Source organism: Battus philenor, unplaced genomic scaffold (assembly GCF_028537555.1).
Source record: "Battus philenor isolate CCGP_79_NKW_IND1 unplaced genomic scaffold, ilBatPhil1.0.hap1 SCAF_10, whole genome shotgun sequence".
In the NCBI taxonomy this organism is placed as follows: Eukaryota; Metazoa; Arthropoda; class Insecta; order Lepidoptera; family Papilionidae; genus Battus; species Battus philenor.
In genome coordinates, this window is record NW_027181662.1 from 5,677,901 (window position 1) to 5,697,557 (window position 19,657).

Below are 19,657 nucleotides of genomic sequence, written 5' to 3' on the forward strand. Positions count from 1 at the left end.
CTCCACTAATGCCACTAATTTAATTTCAATATTTATAAAGTAATCGTTTGCACCCAAACGTAGAGTTTTAATAACTACTGCATAAATATGTTATTTGCGTTAAACTTTCGAAAATAAATACCAACTATAGTATAACATTTTACGATTAAAATAAATTTTCTTAGACTAAGCATATAAAAACATAACATCTTTAACAAGAAGAATGTAAAAATTCCTGTATGAAAGATTTACCAAAATCGTCTTAATGTTCTATTTATGACACTAATATTACCTGAAACGTTTTCAATTTGGTTAAAAAGTTTTCGATGTGATATCTAAAAAGGTTTTCCGCGTTGAATGACTTCGAAGTGGTTTTTATTTTATTTTGATCATACCTGTACTTGTTTTACGTCATGAGAACCGCATATTTATGTGGAATATACTGAGAAATACTTTAGTATTTTTTTTTCCAATGTAATTGGGAATGAAATTGAGCATATATTTTTACTGGGGTTTTCGCTTTTATGGCTTTATCTGAATCAAGGCTTTGGATACGGTTTCCGTTAAGTAAAAAGTCGTAAGGGAAGACGTAAATGAATTATGTATTCTTCGGCTTAGTAATCATATTACCGGTTAAAAAGCAAAAAAAGCTTTCTTTCTTTAACAAAAATAAAGATAATTATTATTGATAACTGGTTATGTATTATATTTTTAATACTTTTAAACTTTTAAACGCACTTTGCACTTTTAAACGCCTTTATTTTACATATATTTGTGGTCATATTGATACGCAGACCATTTGCTTTTGTGGCATCTAAAAAACGACGTGAAAGTAAACAATTTGTAAAATAAAGCTGAATCATTTTTTTCTATTTCTTTTTTTAATATAACGACAGTTGTTTCAGATATTTCGCTCAGAAGGAAGAATAGAAAATAAAATGATGGTAAGCAAGCTAATATTTAATTTTTTTTACTATGGTTTGTTTTATTTAAAAACATTTTTTTTTTCAATTTGTACTCTGAGGCAATGAATTAAAGTCTATATTTCTTTGAATAGTTAACCACACAGTTTCGTGTTGTGTTGTCAGTGTGTGTTAATTTCTTTTTAATTTTTCCCGCAGTCAAATAAGTGGCAAAACAAACATGATTACGAAAGTTTAGGCTTTTAAATCCATTTTAAGTTAGTATATTTTTAAAAAAATATTAGAAGGTATTAAATATATTTTCAAAAAAATACTAATCATAATTAATTATGAAGATTTGCTAAAGTATTAGAGATAAAACAATGTATACAAGTTGATTAGTTATAGGTATAAAAGCTATAAAGAGATAAATTTATAGCTCATTTGCTGTCAATTTATATATGTTACACCGTATCCAAAAATCAATGGCTTCAGAAATATTAAAGTATAATACATCATATATACTTTATTATTTCTGAAAAAGATCATATATTTATGAAATAATTTTGACTAAAATTTAGACCACTACATATAAAAATTAATAATTGTTTAATATCTATACCTGCAGACTTTGTACTAAAGTTACTGGTCTGTAAAATTCCGCAGTGTTGTATTCCACAAGCCTGTTCGCAAGTGATGATTTTATACAGAAAATTGGTAGTCTCTAACTACTTAAAACTTTTACATTTTTTAAATCGATCACTGTATATGTATACCATAAGTGCGGTAATATTTTACGGTGGGACACAGTGCTTTTCTCATAGAATAGGTATTATATAATATAGTAATAACAGTATAATATACTATAGTATAATATAGTATTATGCAAGGCACCAAAGCGACTTCCTGTGTCTTTGACTGTCATCTGTCAATAGTAGGGTCCTACCCACGCCGCGTCTACTAATTATGGTCGCCACGTGAAGTTATTGGTCCAAACGACCGTTGGTTGCACGTGGGTGATATGCCCCGTCTATTGCCCCTTTAGACAAGCAATCTTCGAGCTACGTCGGTAACACTAGGTCTTTTGGGTATGTCTTCTTTTCTGTTTTGTTCTCGCACTGAAGGTCCGAGCATAGCCTTCGCCATTGCACTCCGGATGATCTTTTTAATTTGATAACTGTAATTGCGTAGGTAGTTTCAACTCCCGTAGATGCGTCATTAAGGTATGACTAAAAATCAGCGTCATGGCAACATTATGCTGAGTGGTCACTTTACCATTCACTACTGCAACCAGCTTTGAGCCTACTTATAAGGTCTGCAAAGTACCACGTTTCAAATTTATAAATCATCACCGGTAACACACACGGATTACCGGTAACAAACGCTGGTTATGGAAGTTTGATTCGGATAATCTTGTTTTCCGATGTCGCTTTTACCCAATCAATAGTCTATCAGATATAAACAAATTGTATAACTTTACTACTAAGTTTGTTTTGCTAATATAGAAATATTAAAACTAATAACATACTTTATGGGTTCAGGTAATTAACTAAATGTAAAGAATAACGAAATGTCAAACTTGATATAACAACCTGAATTATCAGTTACCTCAAATCTAAAAGCATATATAACAATGCCGCCATTTTACGTTGATTGACGATTCGAAAGTGCTTGTATTAACTTATTCGAATAAATAATATTTTGATTTAAGTTTTAAAAGAGATATATCAATTGAGATTGTTCTGTGACAAAATTAAATATGACAAGTGCTTTTATATTTCGCAAATTACACAAAAGCAATTACTTATTACTTTACTATCTGTGTGTATGTTTTGTTAACACAAATTTCGCTCAAAGTTCTATTCTTATTTTTAATTGTGTTTTTATTGAGTTTATTATCAAGACTGACAAATTTTTATTAGAAAACAAGTCGATGTATAATTTGATTACATGAAAAAATACACAAAATACAAAATGTTTAGTAGCCTTTGTTATATTAAATTTGATAATTTCAATCTTGTTTATGTTTATTTAAGTACTTACAACTGTGAAGTATACTTAACTGAAATATTATTGTTTTCAAATCGCTTTATAGACCCATTTATTATTGTCTGTACTATTTATAAACATTCTCTATTTATATCAAAGTAAATTAACCAACAATGTTATCAGAAACATTGCTCATGCAATGAATTCGAGACGAAACAATAAGCAACTAGCAATTTAATTTAACTTCGTTATAAATAGCTGTTTGTTAGCAACACACTATACGTAGTGAAGCCTCAAGAATGTTTAATATGCGCGTAAACCTTCTATGTTATACTCAAACTAATCTTATTATATTAGAGTGGGACAATGCCGTAATCAATAATAGATAGCACCTTTTGCTACTCCTATTTAGCCCTTATAGTGGTTAAGCACATGAATTGTTTATGTTCAAATTACTACTCCTATATAATTTTAATAGCTCATATGATCGCTGTAACATTTATTATACCTAACATTTGATAATTGTATCCAGTTTACAGTATAGATTATTTGCGATCGTAATTTAAAAGTTCGATTCGGCACCGCTTACGCAGTGATACAATAAGACAGCCTTTGGTAGTTTTATTTCACATTTGTTTACAATTTTTAAAAATTACGCAACTAAGTGCCATTGCGTACATTTAGATTCCGGTGTAAGTCTTAATCTAGCCAACTAAACTCCTCAAAATATATAGCTTAATCTTGATGTCACCGAAAAACTCGTGAGGAAATCTCGGTGAACCGAAGTGTGTGGCCTTTAGGACACCTTTACACTGAGGTAGAGCGGTAGTAGTCCAAAGGTAGGGAACTGTGACTTGCGATCGTAGGTTCGTTGGTTCGGTTCCCGGGATACAGTCGTATATATAATTAAAACTCCGTACATTATTTATATGTAATTGCCACTGCTTACAAACAATTTCCCAGAGGATGGGCTGCAGCGTTCTATACGTACCATAATACCACACCGAGATCGCCTGTCCGCTTGCCAAGCGTGGCGATTGTTGTTTACCCGCCTATTGACATAGGCCTTTCACATTGTACTGCAGTTGTCGCTTAGAATAAGTTTCGCTAAGTAGTGTCACTATTTAAAAAATGTCGATTTAGGTACGTATAATTCTGCTTTCTATACCGTTTATGTGGTATATGTCGGAAATATGGAAGAAGCAGTGTTTGTTTACTAACCTTTTGTTAAGTTTGATTACATCAATAGCATAATGTTCGTAGTTTAAATACAGTTCCATAGAATCTTCTCTTATTTAAAAAAAAAAACAATGTTTTCAGAAATCCGAATTCTGTAGTGGTTTAAGCGAATACTTTTTCTCTTCTTTGTACCATGCGTCCTTATTTATACCTACAAACAAGACGTGTGTCACAAGTGTTTAACTCACTTTAAGTTTACTTAAATAATTTATGTTAAACAATTACCCTATTTTACAATACTCCTGCCAACATGTTTATCTTAAAATGCTTCTGTGTACGTACAAAAAATGGTTAATTTCAAAGTTTTCAGAAAAATAGCCCCATGTAAACGTATTCTTACATTTATTTACAATAGCAGATGCAAAAATTCTCATCAGTTCCTTTCAAGTTACAAAATGGATAAACATTAACTGGATCTGGCAAATAAAATATAGCAGTAACATTTGTAATATGTTAACATTTTGTACATTTTTTTCTAGAAATCAACTACTCTGATATTATTGATACACATCTCTCTGCATACTGTCGATGAAGGACAAGCAGTGGATCCGAGTAAGTACTTTTGTTTATATACTTTGTTAAATAAAGATCTTTGCTTTGTTTCGACGTTGTAATATTGAGTTTATTAAATGTTTAATAAAACAAATGAATTTCTATAAATTATACGCAATAAGAAAGATAAGAATTACAACAGAAAGTAGTTAGAAATTAGAACATAATTCTTTAATTATATAATTCCGTCGACTACGTGGAAGCTTTAAGATATTCAATTTCAAATTCACAAATAATTAAACCGACCACCGTTTTGGGAATCACACGCTAATACGAAAATGCAAAGTTTTTACATGAAAACATAAGATTATTTTTTATTCTACGTTGTATAAATTTTGGAACAAAAAAGTATAGATAACTAAACGCTCAATTTGCATTACGTCTATGGTATAGAACTATATCATCGACATTTCAGCTGTAGAACATCCACTGTTAAACTTAAGCCTCCCTCATAGATTTCGTATAAGCTGGAAGCCGCATGCATCCAGGGTCTTTGGACGTCTATTTTGACTACCATTTCGAGACTTTTGACATCTGTTCTATGCGCTATGTAACCTGCTACTGCTACTTCACCTTGCCAAACTATTGGGCTATGCTGATTACTATCGTTTGTCAAAAGAATCTCTAATTAGATATCGTAAAAAAGCCGAGTCAACTCTGTCTGTAGGTCGTTGAGAAACTATGACATTGCCAATATGGCCTGAAGTTGTCTGTAGGCTTTCGTCTAAAGTCCGTTAACTTTGTTAGTCTTCGGATATTCTTATTCATAGAATAATCACGTTAATTGCTACTTCTCGTCGATTTAATTGAGTATATCTTATGTTTATATATTTTTTTAAAGATTTCTTTTTTAAATTCAACCGTCAAATACCTTGTTACTTATTCGATTCACACAAACGTTGCAAACATAAAACGATTAGTTACGAGTAAATTTTTACACATGAAATGAAACTTTTAAACTTTATCAAAAGACTAAGTCAACATAGTTTTCTTTTAAAAAGTTCTGTAACGGACTTGGCACAATTATAACTTTACAAGGAAATGAAACTAAAGAAATCGTCCGTGACTTTTATTCTTATTTTAACTTTTTCGATTTATTTCTTCTTAATATATTGTAGGTGGATCGCTTATGCTTGTATATCAGTTGCTTGCAGGATGATTGCTCCAACGATTGCGCTGAAAAACAGTACCAAACGTAGAACATTATACGAAGAACAGATGCCCAAATAACGGATTCTTTAAGAGACTTTCGAAAAAAAAGAATCTTATCACACTGGGTCGATCTTCAGTCAACTCAGTCTCAGTCCCGCCAAAGTAGAATATTTATAAAAATTTGCACCATACACAAAATTCCTTTTACATTTTCATTGTCATCATGCATTTATTCATTAAATTCAACATAAAAACACTACAATCTACATTATTATAAAGTACAAATTTTAATGTTTAAGTATAGACGATCCTACCACCTTTCGAAAATTAAAAAAAAAAAACGTATTAAAGTTAGTGCAATTAAAATTCCATGGCGTTTAGTCGATAGCTATAAAATTGATGACGCATTTTTTTGTGTAATTATCCAGGTTGCCAGTGCATACGGTTTACATCCACATACGGTAAAGAACGTGGCACATTCAGCAGCCCAGACTATCCACGGCCGTACTCCATACATGCAACGTGCTTTATTTATACGTTCATCGCGTCTTCACATCAAATCGTCGAGTTACTCTTTACTGACTTTGATATATATAAAGAACATCTCGAGTGAGTAATTTTAATTTTAATTGCATATAAATAATAATACTATATGCGTAGAAACATTCAAAGTTTAATTTAAGTTAAAATATGGAGGATAAGACCATAAGTTAGGTAGAGGAGAAAAAAAAATGGATTTATATGGTGCTTATTCAATACTGCATGATTAAAATGCTTTTTTTTTTGATCTTTTGGGCGCTTTTGTATTAATATATATAATTAATCAATTCAAATTCTACTTTGAATTATTAATAGTACACACAAATAAAACATCTCCAAAAGAGCTTAATTTGATTTAAACTAGCATATTTCAACTTAAAATAAAGGACAATAACGGAGGATCTCAATGAGTTCAGATTCAAAAAGAGCCTACAACAAATTCAGCCGTGTTTTGTTTGGAATAATTTTCACAGTCCTCAATAAAGTGCTTAAAGTATTTACTTTCCAACTGTATTGTTTATGTTTATCACTTGTTGACATTAAATCTTTTACACTGAAGACGAATTAAATAATAATTTTTAGAATTAATTTTGCAATAATTGTGAGTATATATAGAGAAGTTAATTGTAATAAATTTCACACACACCTATAAAGGAGTTACTAGTTTTATTTCGTTGAAGGAATATAATGGATAGTATAACCCAATATTAACTTGGAAACCAAATAACAATGTCAACGTTTGTTTGTAAAAATTAATTGCCTACTTCATGCGTATATAACAGAAACCATATTATCAAGTATTGAAAGATATGTTTGTGATCCAAAGGTTAGTTCAGTTACAACTTTAATTGGTTCAATTATGCGTAGCAAGGCAAAGGTTTCATATGATATTACTGTCATTAAACCTAGCCGCTTATGGCTAATGGTTTCGGATAATAGGTAACGTGGAATCCAATTAATCGTAATAGAAAATCCGTTTACCAGAAAATCCATTTACCGGTGAAGAAGGACTTGTATGACGTGATAATATCATACATAATTTTTACTTTCACTTTAATTACTGTGTGTTTTAATGCGTGACTTAAATTTTTACAGTAATTCATTTTTTTACAATTTTTTTTTAAGAAGTTAACCTGTTTTAGCCGCTATTTAGTTGCATTAAAACAACAATGCAAAACGAATTATCTTAGTTATTAGTCGAGAAAGAACATAATACAGACTATCAAAGATATTATAGTAGTTAAGAAACGCGATTTATGATAGAAGTTCAGTTTCAAGCAGGTTCACGGTTTATAAAAAACATATAACATCGCCACTGCTTAGATATGTTGAAAGATTATACCGCAAATAAAACTATGCAGAGACCATTATCAAATTTCTGATACTTAGAGATCTTAGAGATCTGTCTACTCTTTTATTATAAATTTGCATGTAGTATCTCTGAATTATCAAGTACGAAATTAAGAAAGTATATCAACCATCATCGTTTCAGCCCATAGACGCCCAATGTAAGGCACAAGCCTCCCTCAAAGATATATATCTATGGGGACATATACGAGTACCTCAATTCCCCCGCTTGGCGAGCAGGCTAGCGATTGTCATTTGGTATTATAGTTCGCAAAGAACTCTGCTGCCCACCCTCAGGAATCTTGTGTGTGGACAGTGGCAATCCTGTATAATTAATACACAAAGTATGAATTATATAACATTGCATCTCGTGAATAGAAGCCACGATTTACGATCGCAAGTCTCAGTCCTCTGCCGTTGAACTACCAGGAAAAAAACATTAGGATTTTTTAAATAAACTTCATTGGAAATTAATTTCTCTTACTAATCTATTTAGTACATTTAAGAACATAAAAACCCGTCTGAGGTTATTGTAGTCGTTTCACAGATCGCGGCGCGTTTTTAACTTTTGTAGTATTAAGTTGAAGGTTATCTTAGGAAGCTCAATTCGATTCTAGTTACTTATTCTAGAACTACGCTCGACATGACAACAGCCAAAATAAAACACGCTGCCGAATGCCGGCACAGGTGACGTAACATGGTGCGCACATATTTCCCAATAAGCTCCACAATCACTTATTAGTGAAACGACGCAGGGAGGACGATTATTGCACCATATTGTATACTAGTGATCAATGGTATTGATTCTAAATGGAAATTAAAAGAACATGTAAAGATATAACTTCAGGCACTTTTCTTGCTGTCGCTGTATTAAATAATAGTGCAAGGTATTAGGGTGACCGGAAAGTAATGTCGTTTCTGTTGACATATTTTACAAAAAAAAAAAAAAAAACAATTGATTTTTACCGCATTGAAAATTTGTACACTAGATGGCAAAAGGTTGTTGGTAATGAAGGTGAATATATTGTTGATTAAAATTAAAATCACACGACATATTATTAACAAGATTTTATTTCTTATCAACAATATATTCCACTTCGTTATTATTAACTTTATGCCGTCTAGTATACAACGTCTTCCAAGTATGTAATGAGCTACCAAATGACAATCATATCGACATGCTCAGAAACGACATTACTTTCTGGTGCCACTAATATTTTGTTTTTAATTTTTTTTTCCCATTAATTTTGGATAATATTCAAGCTTAATATTCACATTCATAGCTGCACCCGCGGGGACTTTGTTAAGGTGTACTCAGAAGTGGATGTCCATGGCCCTGGTCCACCTGGAATAAACGAATACTCGATATGGTCTCGCTCCTTATGCGGCAGTAGAGCTGATGCACCCCCGGCTCTTTATTCCCATGGACCTGTTCTCATACTGGAATTGAACATGGGAGGCAAGAAATCTAATGCGACAGGATTTATTGGAACGTTCAAATTCATAGATAGAAGTAAGTTGATTTTTGATTTTTGTTATCAACACCAGAAACAATTTTAATTTAATGTATTAAAATAAATATAAAATGATTCTTAATACAACATAATTAATAAACATACAATTCATCAATGATATAACTGTAATAAATGTACACAATACTCTATTATATTATTTTGTTTAGAATAAATTTAATATTGATTATTTGTAAGTTATTGATTTATAATTTTTATAATTAAATAAAAAAAAACATAATGTGTTTCTAACACTTAGTTAAAAGTTAAGGAAAAATTGGCCTAGGCTGTATACGACCACATTAGGCAAACAAATATTTATGCTATGATCTGCCAGAGGCAAATACGTCACTTTTTAAGTAAAAAGAAACTTCACGTACATATGTCAACGTGTTTTTTTAATTCTTATATTGAGCGACATTTATATACTGCAAATTCATCGGTAAGACTTAATCATTACAATGCAAGGATGTGTTTACCTTTGTGGCAAAATGACGTTGTACATTTGAGACAGAAAACATGTTTGAATTAAAAAAATATTAATGTTAGAACCCTATGAATTGAAATTGAATCCGATGACGATATTTAAAAATAGAACGTGTAAGTGGAAATACTCGATACGATTATTATTTTATAGTTGTAAGCGCCTGCTACAGTCATTTGTTTTTTTTTTTTCACTTACAAAGTGGGGTTGAAAGAGTAATCTTTATTTATTTTGTAATTTTTTAATTTTATGATTATATTAAATAGCAGTTTATTTCATTAAGAGTAATATTCGATATTCGAATTTCGATAACTGTCATAAAATAATTGAATTATGATTTCTTGTAGGAAATTTTGAAACCAATGGTGTTCATGTGCAAAATACGTGGTGTGATTACATATTCGATTCGCATCCAAGCAAACCGTCGTACGGTCGCCTGTACAGTCCGAGATATCCCTCGAGCTATCCGACTAACGTTCGCTGCAATTATCATTTTAACGCCAGGTAACATTTTTTAATAGTTTATAAGTGAATTTATATTAACGAAACAATTTTATTTCTTTTTTAATGTTTTCAGAAAAAACGAAAGAATTAAACTATTATTCGAAGAGTCATTCTTGCAAAAGGGCGATGACAGGTAACATAGTAATAAAATTAATGTAATTTATTAACTCAATTTAAGTATTAACGTTTTTTTTCACGTTTTAGTTGCCTTAATCGTGCCGATGTGATCAAAGTGTACGATGGTAGATCGACGACAGCTCCGGTTTTGGCAATTCTTTGCAATGAAGTAGTCGGTAAAACACTGTTTATTATGATTTTTATAACTTTATGGGAATTATTACTAACATCTCACAGAAAAAAATATTTATTAATGTGCTGCTTCAGAAAATGAATATATATTAATAATTATGTACTAACAAATATTGCTAGTGATATTCAATTAATAGGCGGATCGCTTTTTGATGTGAAACATTTTTCTTTATTGCACCTAGGAAATCCGATATTTTTATGATTTCTGATCAGTAAAAATGTTAAGAAACAATATTCATTATTTATGTATAAAAACGAACTATTAAAGTTGAGTATTAATTTTATCATTTTTAAATTAAATTTCATTTTACTTTATTTTTAGGCTACGAAATCTTATCAACTGGCGCGGAAATTTTAGTACAATTTACAGCAAATTCAAATTCTCCGGGACAAGGATTTAAAGCGAGATACCAATTTCAAATGGAGGACAATACAGACACAGGTTCAGTAAGCTTCTCTTGTCTCGCCTTGTCATTTAATTAGCTATAGTGCTTTTAAAGTGATGTTCGTTCGAAATAAAAATTTGTTGAGGAAATTTAACAACTACATTCAACTCAATTTAATTATTTATGTAACTTAAGCAGTGATAAGAATATTTGAAATGATTCACAGAAAATCGCGTTATTTGTATATTATGGAATTTCATAGAAGAATTCTGTAAATTCGATTATTAAATGCAAAGAATATTATTGATAAATAGATAAAAATAAACACAAAATTTTAAATAATTTTTAAAAATAAAGGAAAGGTATATACGTTTTTACGATAGACAAACGAAAACGCATCTGGCGTTGCAATTAAAACTAGATAACGTTTGTTATAAAAATTGAATAACTAATTATTTATTTATCACAGTTTTATTTGGGTATGCACATATGGGTGGAACTGAGGTGGTGGACGGTCATATGTCATAGTTATTTTGAAGCAATTTGAAAGTTATTAATTGTTGTTGTTGGTCAGGTCTACGCTGTAACATAACATACGTCTTACTGACTTATAGTTTCAAGTTTGGTTTGAGATTTCATCTCAATAATTATGGTTTTCCAAGTAGGTATACTACAAATCACTATAAACGTCGGAAACATGATAATAATACTATTTTTGGAGTTACATGCTGATCATATACCAATTGTAGTGATTTTTAGGTGATTTGTTATTTTAGTCGTACGAATTATAATTAAAAACGAACACTTTACTTTTGAATATATGAATAAAACACGTTAATTGGTAAGGCTTACCCAACAACCACAACCAACTAGTAGTTACTTATTTCAATGAAACACGATCTCTTATCTCGGACCTCATTGGCGACCTCACAATAGCTCAATGAAACAAGAAGAGGGATATGCTCGAGATTGTTTTACAAGATTAATTCTGTAATGAGGAGATTCTTAGGAAAAGTAACTAAGATGAAGTGGTCGTTGGCGGGCTACATAGCGCCCAGAACAAAGCGTCAATGGAACCTTAAGGTTTTTAGAGAGGAAAACACAAACTGGTAAGGATAGGGATGTCTACATACAAGGTGGACAGTTGACTTTGTTAAGGCCGTCAGAAGATGCTAGGTGCAGTACGATTTTTACTTATCAACTTAGAAATCTATAAGGAAGCCAGCCAGGGGCTCTTAATAGACTGCCCACCTTATGGGAGGACGTATTACGTTGCGCTTTCCGGCGTATTTACAACGCTTTCGTAGCCATGTAATTTATGTTAAAATATAACATAGGGGAGATCGATTTGATTTTAATTTATATCAAATTAGGCTATTCTAACTCGGGATCCTACTGCCCAATGTTGGTAGATTACTAAAATTATTTTGTATTATTAAATTTATGCTATAAATATTTTTTTATTTTTATAGACGCGAATACGTTAAAAATAAAAGCCGAAGAAGCTATATCTGCTCTTGGTCCTGCAGTAAGCGCTACAAGTAAGACTAGTTTTCTTCTTTATTAAAATTAAAATACGTAAATTAATATATTAAAATATTATTGAATAGTTACTTTTATTTCTACTAACTACTATATTTAATGTCGTTGTAGTTATTTTTTACTATGATTAGTTAATTATAATTCTACATACAAGTTAGATGCTTTAGGGATACAGAGAGAACTTTAGCAAATATTTAGGAATATTTAGACAAAAAAAATATTGGCAGGTTGAGGTCATATAACATCCAGAACTGATGATGCTGAATACTGCTGGAGCCTTAAGTTTCTAGAGTTAAGACCACAGACCGAAAAACGCAGAGACCGTGGTCAAGGCCTTCGACAGAAACAAGGTGAAATCCGATTTCCAACGGTCTCATTGAAATCTATGAGAAAGGCTCGCGTCTAGCAGTAGACGACCTAGGGCTGAAATGATGATAATAATGAATTTAACATACTTAACTTAGTTTAATACGAAATAAACTAATAATAATTAACACTTCAGGTCATTAGTTTATATTGTTCCATTTTTACTTTTAGTTTTTTTTTCAATTTTTTATTTATTTATTTATTTGTATTATGAGTAATCAAAATATTATTATTATTATCATAATTAAAATGTTCTCTATACATATGATTTCGTTTGCAGAAAATTTTTCACATTCATGTTTATCAATAAACATACTTAAATGTTTCAGTAACCATTTATATTTCGTTAGTAACATTTGTTTTCTAATAAAAACGTTTTTAGCTTCATCCTGCCATCAAATATTTAGGAGCGATAAGAGCAAAAAGGGTATCTTCACCTCGCCGAAGTACCCGTCGCCGTATCCTCAAAAAACTCAATGTCATTACGATTTTGTGGGTCGAGGCCGGGAGAGAATTCGACTAGTGTTCGAAGATTTTAGTTTGCCAAAAATCGCAGGACACACCGTGGAGTAAGTTGTCGAATATAAAATATAACTTTGACATTTGTGTTAAAATTCTGCTAATATGTAAAGTAAATTTTTAATATATTTAAGTATATGTGTGTTTAAATAAAACAAAATCCTGTATGTTATGCCATCTCGAACAAATTAGATTAGATAAGAATAAATTATTAATTTAATTTTTGTTAATTATAAATTTGGTTAATGTAATGTTTATTGACATTTAATGCATGAATGTATAATACTATGAGTATACAATAAACAGAAATTGAGCCTATAACCAGGTCTCCCACAATAAAAAAATGTGAAGCAAATGTAAAATAAATATGTAAGATGAAGATAATAATACTTTATACATAACATTATGTAATTTTAGAATTCTCATTACGTATACAAATGGTTACTTTACAATATCCAACGTGGAAAGTAAAATTAATAAATGGTTGAGACTATATTTATTATATTACCAACGTCATTTATATACTAGCCATGCAAGCTGCATTCCTCTTTCAAAGGCGCAGTTTCGTTACTCAGCTTATTACATTCATATTCAAGTAAACGATGCGCTCCGCAAAACATTATATTAAAAGTCTTTGTTGAATCATATTCGTTAAAATAAGTCTTTACATTGAATAAAAAATTCATATGGATCTAAATTCTCTAACAATTCATTCCTTTCATCGTAACATCAAGATCAATTACTATGTTCTTAAGATTAGATATCTATCCGTGAAACAATTTTGAAACACTCACTTTGTTTTCAATAACTTATTTAAATAACTGTGAATTTTAAATAAATTTCTCCAGTTACATTATTTACTAGCAGACAGATGTTGTTTTGTCTTATCTATGAATAATTAAATGGAACCTCAAAGTGAACTGTCAAATACACGAAGTTTATTATAGCAAACTTTTCAGTCACTATAGGCGTTATATTTTCTGAAAACTTTCGAATTTTTGCGCAATATTTGAGTAATTTTTTAAATTTTTATTCTCATAGGAACCGTTTGTAATGTATTTTTAAACTTATAAAAACTGTCTCACGCCTGCTTCACAGTGTTCATTTTTTTATTATTTTATAGCCCACTCTGCTTTTTTAAGGAGTAAAGTTGTAAAATCAATTCCTAATTATTTTTTACAAGCATATAAAATGTTGTGGTCAAATTTTATATCTATAAGAGTTATAGTTTGAAAATATGCATTTTTTAATAAACTTATACATAGCATAAATTTCAAGTTTCTAAACATTATAATTCTAGAGATACTGTGATGAGTCAGTACATAGATTGGTGCACCTAAATCATGTCATGTATACATGTATTTAGTCTTTCGGCAAAGCCGCACTTGAGTAATTGCATTACTAAAGAAAATATGGTTTCAATGTTTATATGTAAAGATTTGTTATGAAAATAAGACAATTAAAGTGTGTCATTACGAGTTCATACGAGTGTGTCATTGCACGTATGTTCAAAAATATATTATAATCTACCTAGAAACTTTGCGTGTATAAGTATTCAAATTGTATAAAGAAAAGAACCTAAAAGTCAGTCTATTATTTTGCAGCTGTGATAGTACAGATTCAATAGACATATTTTTATACGTCGATGGCCGATTAGAGAAAATGGCCTCGTTTTGTGGGACTGACCTACCAAAACCAATAATGTCAAATGGACCCAAGTTATCTGTAATATTCAGAGGGATTCACGGATCAAGAAGTAGCAAAGGATTTAAAATATCTTATAATTTTATTACAGGTAACGTACAAATCTATTCATGTATATTTTTGTTGCGTTTGATAAACATTATAATATACCATAAAAGAATTTTGTAGACTTCATTCATTTTTCAGGTCTAAGTTTAGTATTTTGAAATTATTCAGTAATAAGATATTGCATTTAGTTATATTATGTTAAATAATTTACCATAAATTTAATAATCTGAATACTATGTTTTTTTAAATAGATAATATTTCTGACACCGTATGTACACAGCTTTCTAATTATATACTAATTGTATGTATACTTTCGATTTGAAAAGATTATGCAATCAAGACGGGAAAGCAGCTTTTGGAGTTCCCCTGCGCTTTTGTGTTTAATAGCACCAATAGAGAGCGTGGGGTTGTGACGTCACCAAATTATCCCGGTGTTTATCCACGAGACACCGAATGTAATTATTTTTTCTATGGTAGTCGAGATGAACGAGTGCGCCTTCATTTTACACATTTTGATATCGAAGGTGTGATCCCGTGAGTATAATTTTAAATAAATAAAAATCATAAGCACAAAAAATCTCATTAACGTATATTTCACGTCGTACTCGCAGCTACATAATCTTTGATAAAGTAAAAATGTTTTTATTACGTCTTTTGAAAGAAGTATCCTGTAGTTTCTATTTTATTCAATATTTTATTATACTCCGTATGAAAAGGCCCTAAGCATCATAAACCAGTGCGTTTTTAAAAAATGAACCTTGTCCGACCACCCCGTATTACGACTATTCCCGACAGAGTCGTAATTTTTGTGGTTGAGTAGGCTCCATTTTTATTGATTCATTTATTAAGTTTATTTTAAATCCATATGTCAGCCTAAAAAAATATTAAATATTAATCTATGGCTTATATGACTTACATCTACAGAAGACTCGGGTACATAAATGTTTTCTACCATTTTATACCGTACCATATGAGGATTTGTTCAAAAGTTTCTGTTTCTAGAAAGTAATATAGTAGGCAAAAAGGAAAAGCTACTATAAATATTTTATTAATTCTAATAATGTATGCCTATAATCTACTCATTCCTATAATTTAAATATTATATCGGATACTTTGAAAAGGTCTGGGCGCCTAAACAGCTTTCGAATTCTCCGCTTAAAGAAGAGGCCAATTAGCAAAAAGCATTTGTGAATGGTCAAAAAATACTGTATATGAATGTGTCTTAATTTTAACAAATCGAGCCAAATCTCACTGTTCTTTGAAATTTATGATGATAATGTATAGATGTACTCCATGACTTACAATCAATTCTCTATATATCTATAAAAATATCTATCTGTATAAATTATTCCCTTCACAGTGACATTTGGCGTCGTATGTAAAAATTAATGTCATTACTTTTGCACCACCTTTTATTAATAATGATCACTGTTTTTAGCTGCAAAGCCGTGTCTGCAAGCGACTATATACAATTATCAAATCAGATGATTGATTCATCAAGTACAAGGTACTGCGGACAATTGAAGGACCTTCATTTTACGTCAGAAAAAAACTTTCTACGCGTAACTTTTAAATCTAACGACCGACTTGACGCGACTGGATTTAAAGCGAATTATATTTTTTTAAAGGATTCCGAAATGCATAGTATGATAATGCCTGATGTAAACAGAGGTAAGATACAAATAATAATCGTTGTATTCCGTTAGTAAGGGATTATTTATAACTCATTTTACATATCATAAACATGACATTACAATAATAATTGAAAACTACAAGGTTTGTGTTCCAGCAAGCTCCTTAGACTTTAGGTGAAGTACAAAGAGTTTGAGAAAACCTTCATTAATCAGAAAAGGAAGTACGAAGTTGAAATGTCACATCAACCACACTCTCTTTATTTTCGCTCCAGTAATAAGACATCATATGACAAAAAAAAAAAGAAACAACATTATTAACTTATTTATATGATCCGCCAAATTGTATACACAGTTTACGAAAACACGTTTTCTTATGAAGAAATATTGTTGAATGATTCCATTCAATCATATCAGCCGATGGACTCTAAGTGCACGGCCTAGGCCTTTCCCAAAGATCAATTAGTTTTGCGCTGCCTGCATCTAATGACTTAACATGAACTTGACTATGTCGTCGATCCACTAAGGCCGCGTCCACCGTCGGTAAAGGATATAATTATTTAATTAACATATATTTATAAAAAACTTGCACTATGCATTATTATAAAACTTTTCACATATTTAGACAATTTACTTACAGTAATATTTTATATTTAATAAGTGTTTCATTAGTCTCTTCTTCTTATACAGAATGTTTAGTTACAGTTGTGTGATTGTATAGCCCATTTGCTGTGAATTATTGTACTGTACACCCTATACAAAAGTCATTGGTTTCAGAAATAGTAAATAACTTATTTATTTAAGAAAGTAAGAAAAATATATAGTAAGAAATAGCGTCTTCAAAATACTATTATATACATAAGTAAATAAGTAGTTTACCCTCTGTTCCTGCAGATAATGTACGGCTGGAAGTTTTTGTGGCATTCTAATAAAAATAATAACATAACTAATTTTAGAGTGATCACTTAATAAAGGGTGATTTGAAATAAGTGTAAAAGCTTTCAAGGCACTGCTAAATGAGCTAAATCTTCTCCTATTTAGAGCCTTAATGTATATAACAAATTATCGTATTTAGCATATAACATATGTAAATGTATGAGATAACAATACTTTTGAAGATGACACTAGGGTTTTAACCACAGTAAATTGTTTAATAGTTAAATTGTTGTTAACAACAATGACAGATACTATCACAATTTCCAGAATACGGGAAACAGATAAACTGTTAAATTAGATATAGAGCAATGTCATTATTTATTTCTCAGTACGAAGCAATATAAATAAAAATCTACAAAAACGTATTTATTTAGCTTCAATATGTATGAGAAATTGTTAGCGATGAACAGTTGAATGCCAGTTAACAATTTCGACATAGACAAACAAGTAACTTAACATACAATGAGTTGGCTCAAATAATATTTACGTACATGAATTTCCGTGAAAAAATTTATAAATTTCTTCATTTATTTTACAAAATAAATTCTTTTATTTATTTACAGGTTCCTTGTCTACGTACCTGATGGATATGTGGCTATTAACTATTGTCGTAAATATTATAAAGATCATTAAACAATGTTCAGTGTGGTACTAATGGTCTAATATTAGATTGGTAATAAATTACTTTTGTTACATATGAATGTTTTATTTATAATAAATCTCCTATAAACACTTCAATCTCTGAGGCACAGAGATTATTGTAGTTTCATACTACTTACTAATTGATAAATTAGATTATTTAACGATTATTATTCTAATGAAGTCAAACCGCAAAGTGCGGACAACTCGAGGATTTATAATACAAAGTAAAATGATCGATCTCAACAGCGTTTACTTTAAGAAATATCTGGAAAATTTTTAATGAAACCTTTTTAACAACACACGGCAAATAGGAATAGTTTAATACATTATATATTATGATTATTTTCTTTGAATTTGCAGTAGCAAATAAATGACAGATAGGTTATAATAACTTTACGTACAAGGATCGATTTCTCATTAAGGCACATTATTGATAAAAATATTTACATGATTGTTCATGCATGAAACGAATTTAAAATTCAAATAAATGCCAAAGTATCCTGAAACGTGAATACTTTTCTAATTGGGCCTGGGCGATGAATTACGAATTACTCTCTATAAAGAAAGAAGCCTATGTCCGAAAAATATAAATATTACCCAGGTAATCAATAATTTACATGTTGAAATTAAATTTTACTCTGAAGCAGTTTTTTTTAATGCAACCTTATTCTTCCATATTTTTTTAAAAAAATAAATTAAAAACTCTTTCACTATTTTAAAATAGTTAAAAAATTTGGTACTGTGGACTTAATTTAATTGTGTTAATATTTACGTGTCTATTTTAGGATTTAATATTACATCGGAACAATCGTGTGGTAGAATTTAATTCGTCGTCGTCGTCGCTACCCTCCATAGACGCCCTCTTCAAACCATAGGTGTTCCCCAAAGAAATCTGTATATCATAATCGAAACGCTTGGCAGGCGCGTTGGCGATAGCAGTCTGGTATTATGGTACTCATCTTCTGAGTGCTGCTGTCCATCCTCTGGAAATTGAATCCCGGAAAGCGAACTTGTGGTCTGCCATCGCAAGTTTCAGTCCTCTATCGCTGGTCTAATAATATATACCAATACCAAAATTTTATCATAGAGGTTTATCTAATATTTGTAAGTTTTTTTATTGAGTATGTAACGGTACAAAAAAGAGAGCTTTAATGTAAACGGCTGGAGCGTTAGGTTTCCCCGAGACATCGTTACACTGTTAGTGGAATACAAGAAGAAGAGAATCTCTCCGAAAGTTATTGTATCGGTGATATCAAAAATGCCCACCTGTTAGGCTCGCCGCTAAGGTTATTTCTGCAACATATAGATATAAATAGTCTTCAATAGTATACCTGTATCATAAATCTTCTTTTTTTTCCGCACGATTAGTCACAGT

General features: G+C 30.6%; 1 protein-coding gene across 1 annotated transcript in view; it reads left to right on the top strand.

The window, feature by feature from the left end:
- LOC137926800 (suppressor of lurcher protein 1-like) overlaps positions 1-18,295 on the top strand; it is a 43,730-nt gene extending 25,435 nt beyond the window's left edge. The window contains exons 3-15 of the mRNA XM_068770505.1: positions 4,589-4,661; positions 6,242-6,422; positions 8,984-9,213; positions 10,043-10,199; positions 10,273-10,332; positions 10,404-10,492; positions 10,831-10,950; positions 12,367-12,435; positions 13,185-13,371; positions 14,926-15,116; positions 15,400-15,607; positions 16,512-16,744; positions 18,204-18,295. Of these exons, the coding sequence (XP_068626606.1) occupies positions 4,589-4,661; positions 6,242-6,422; positions 8,984-9,213; positions 10,043-10,199; positions 10,273-10,332; positions 10,404-10,492; positions 10,831-10,950; positions 12,367-12,435; positions 13,185-13,371; positions 14,926-15,116; positions 15,400-15,607; positions 16,512-16,744; positions 18,204-18,295 (1,890 nt within the window). The remainder of the gene's footprint in view (positions 1-4,588; positions 4,662-6,241; positions 6,423-8,983; positions 9,214-10,042; positions 10,200-10,272; positions 10,333-10,403; positions 10,493-10,830; positions 10,951-12,366; positions 12,436-13,184; positions 13,372-14,925; positions 15,117-15,399; positions 15,608-16,511; positions 16,745-18,203) is intronic.
- Positions 18,296-19,657: the final 1,362 nt, after the last annotated feature.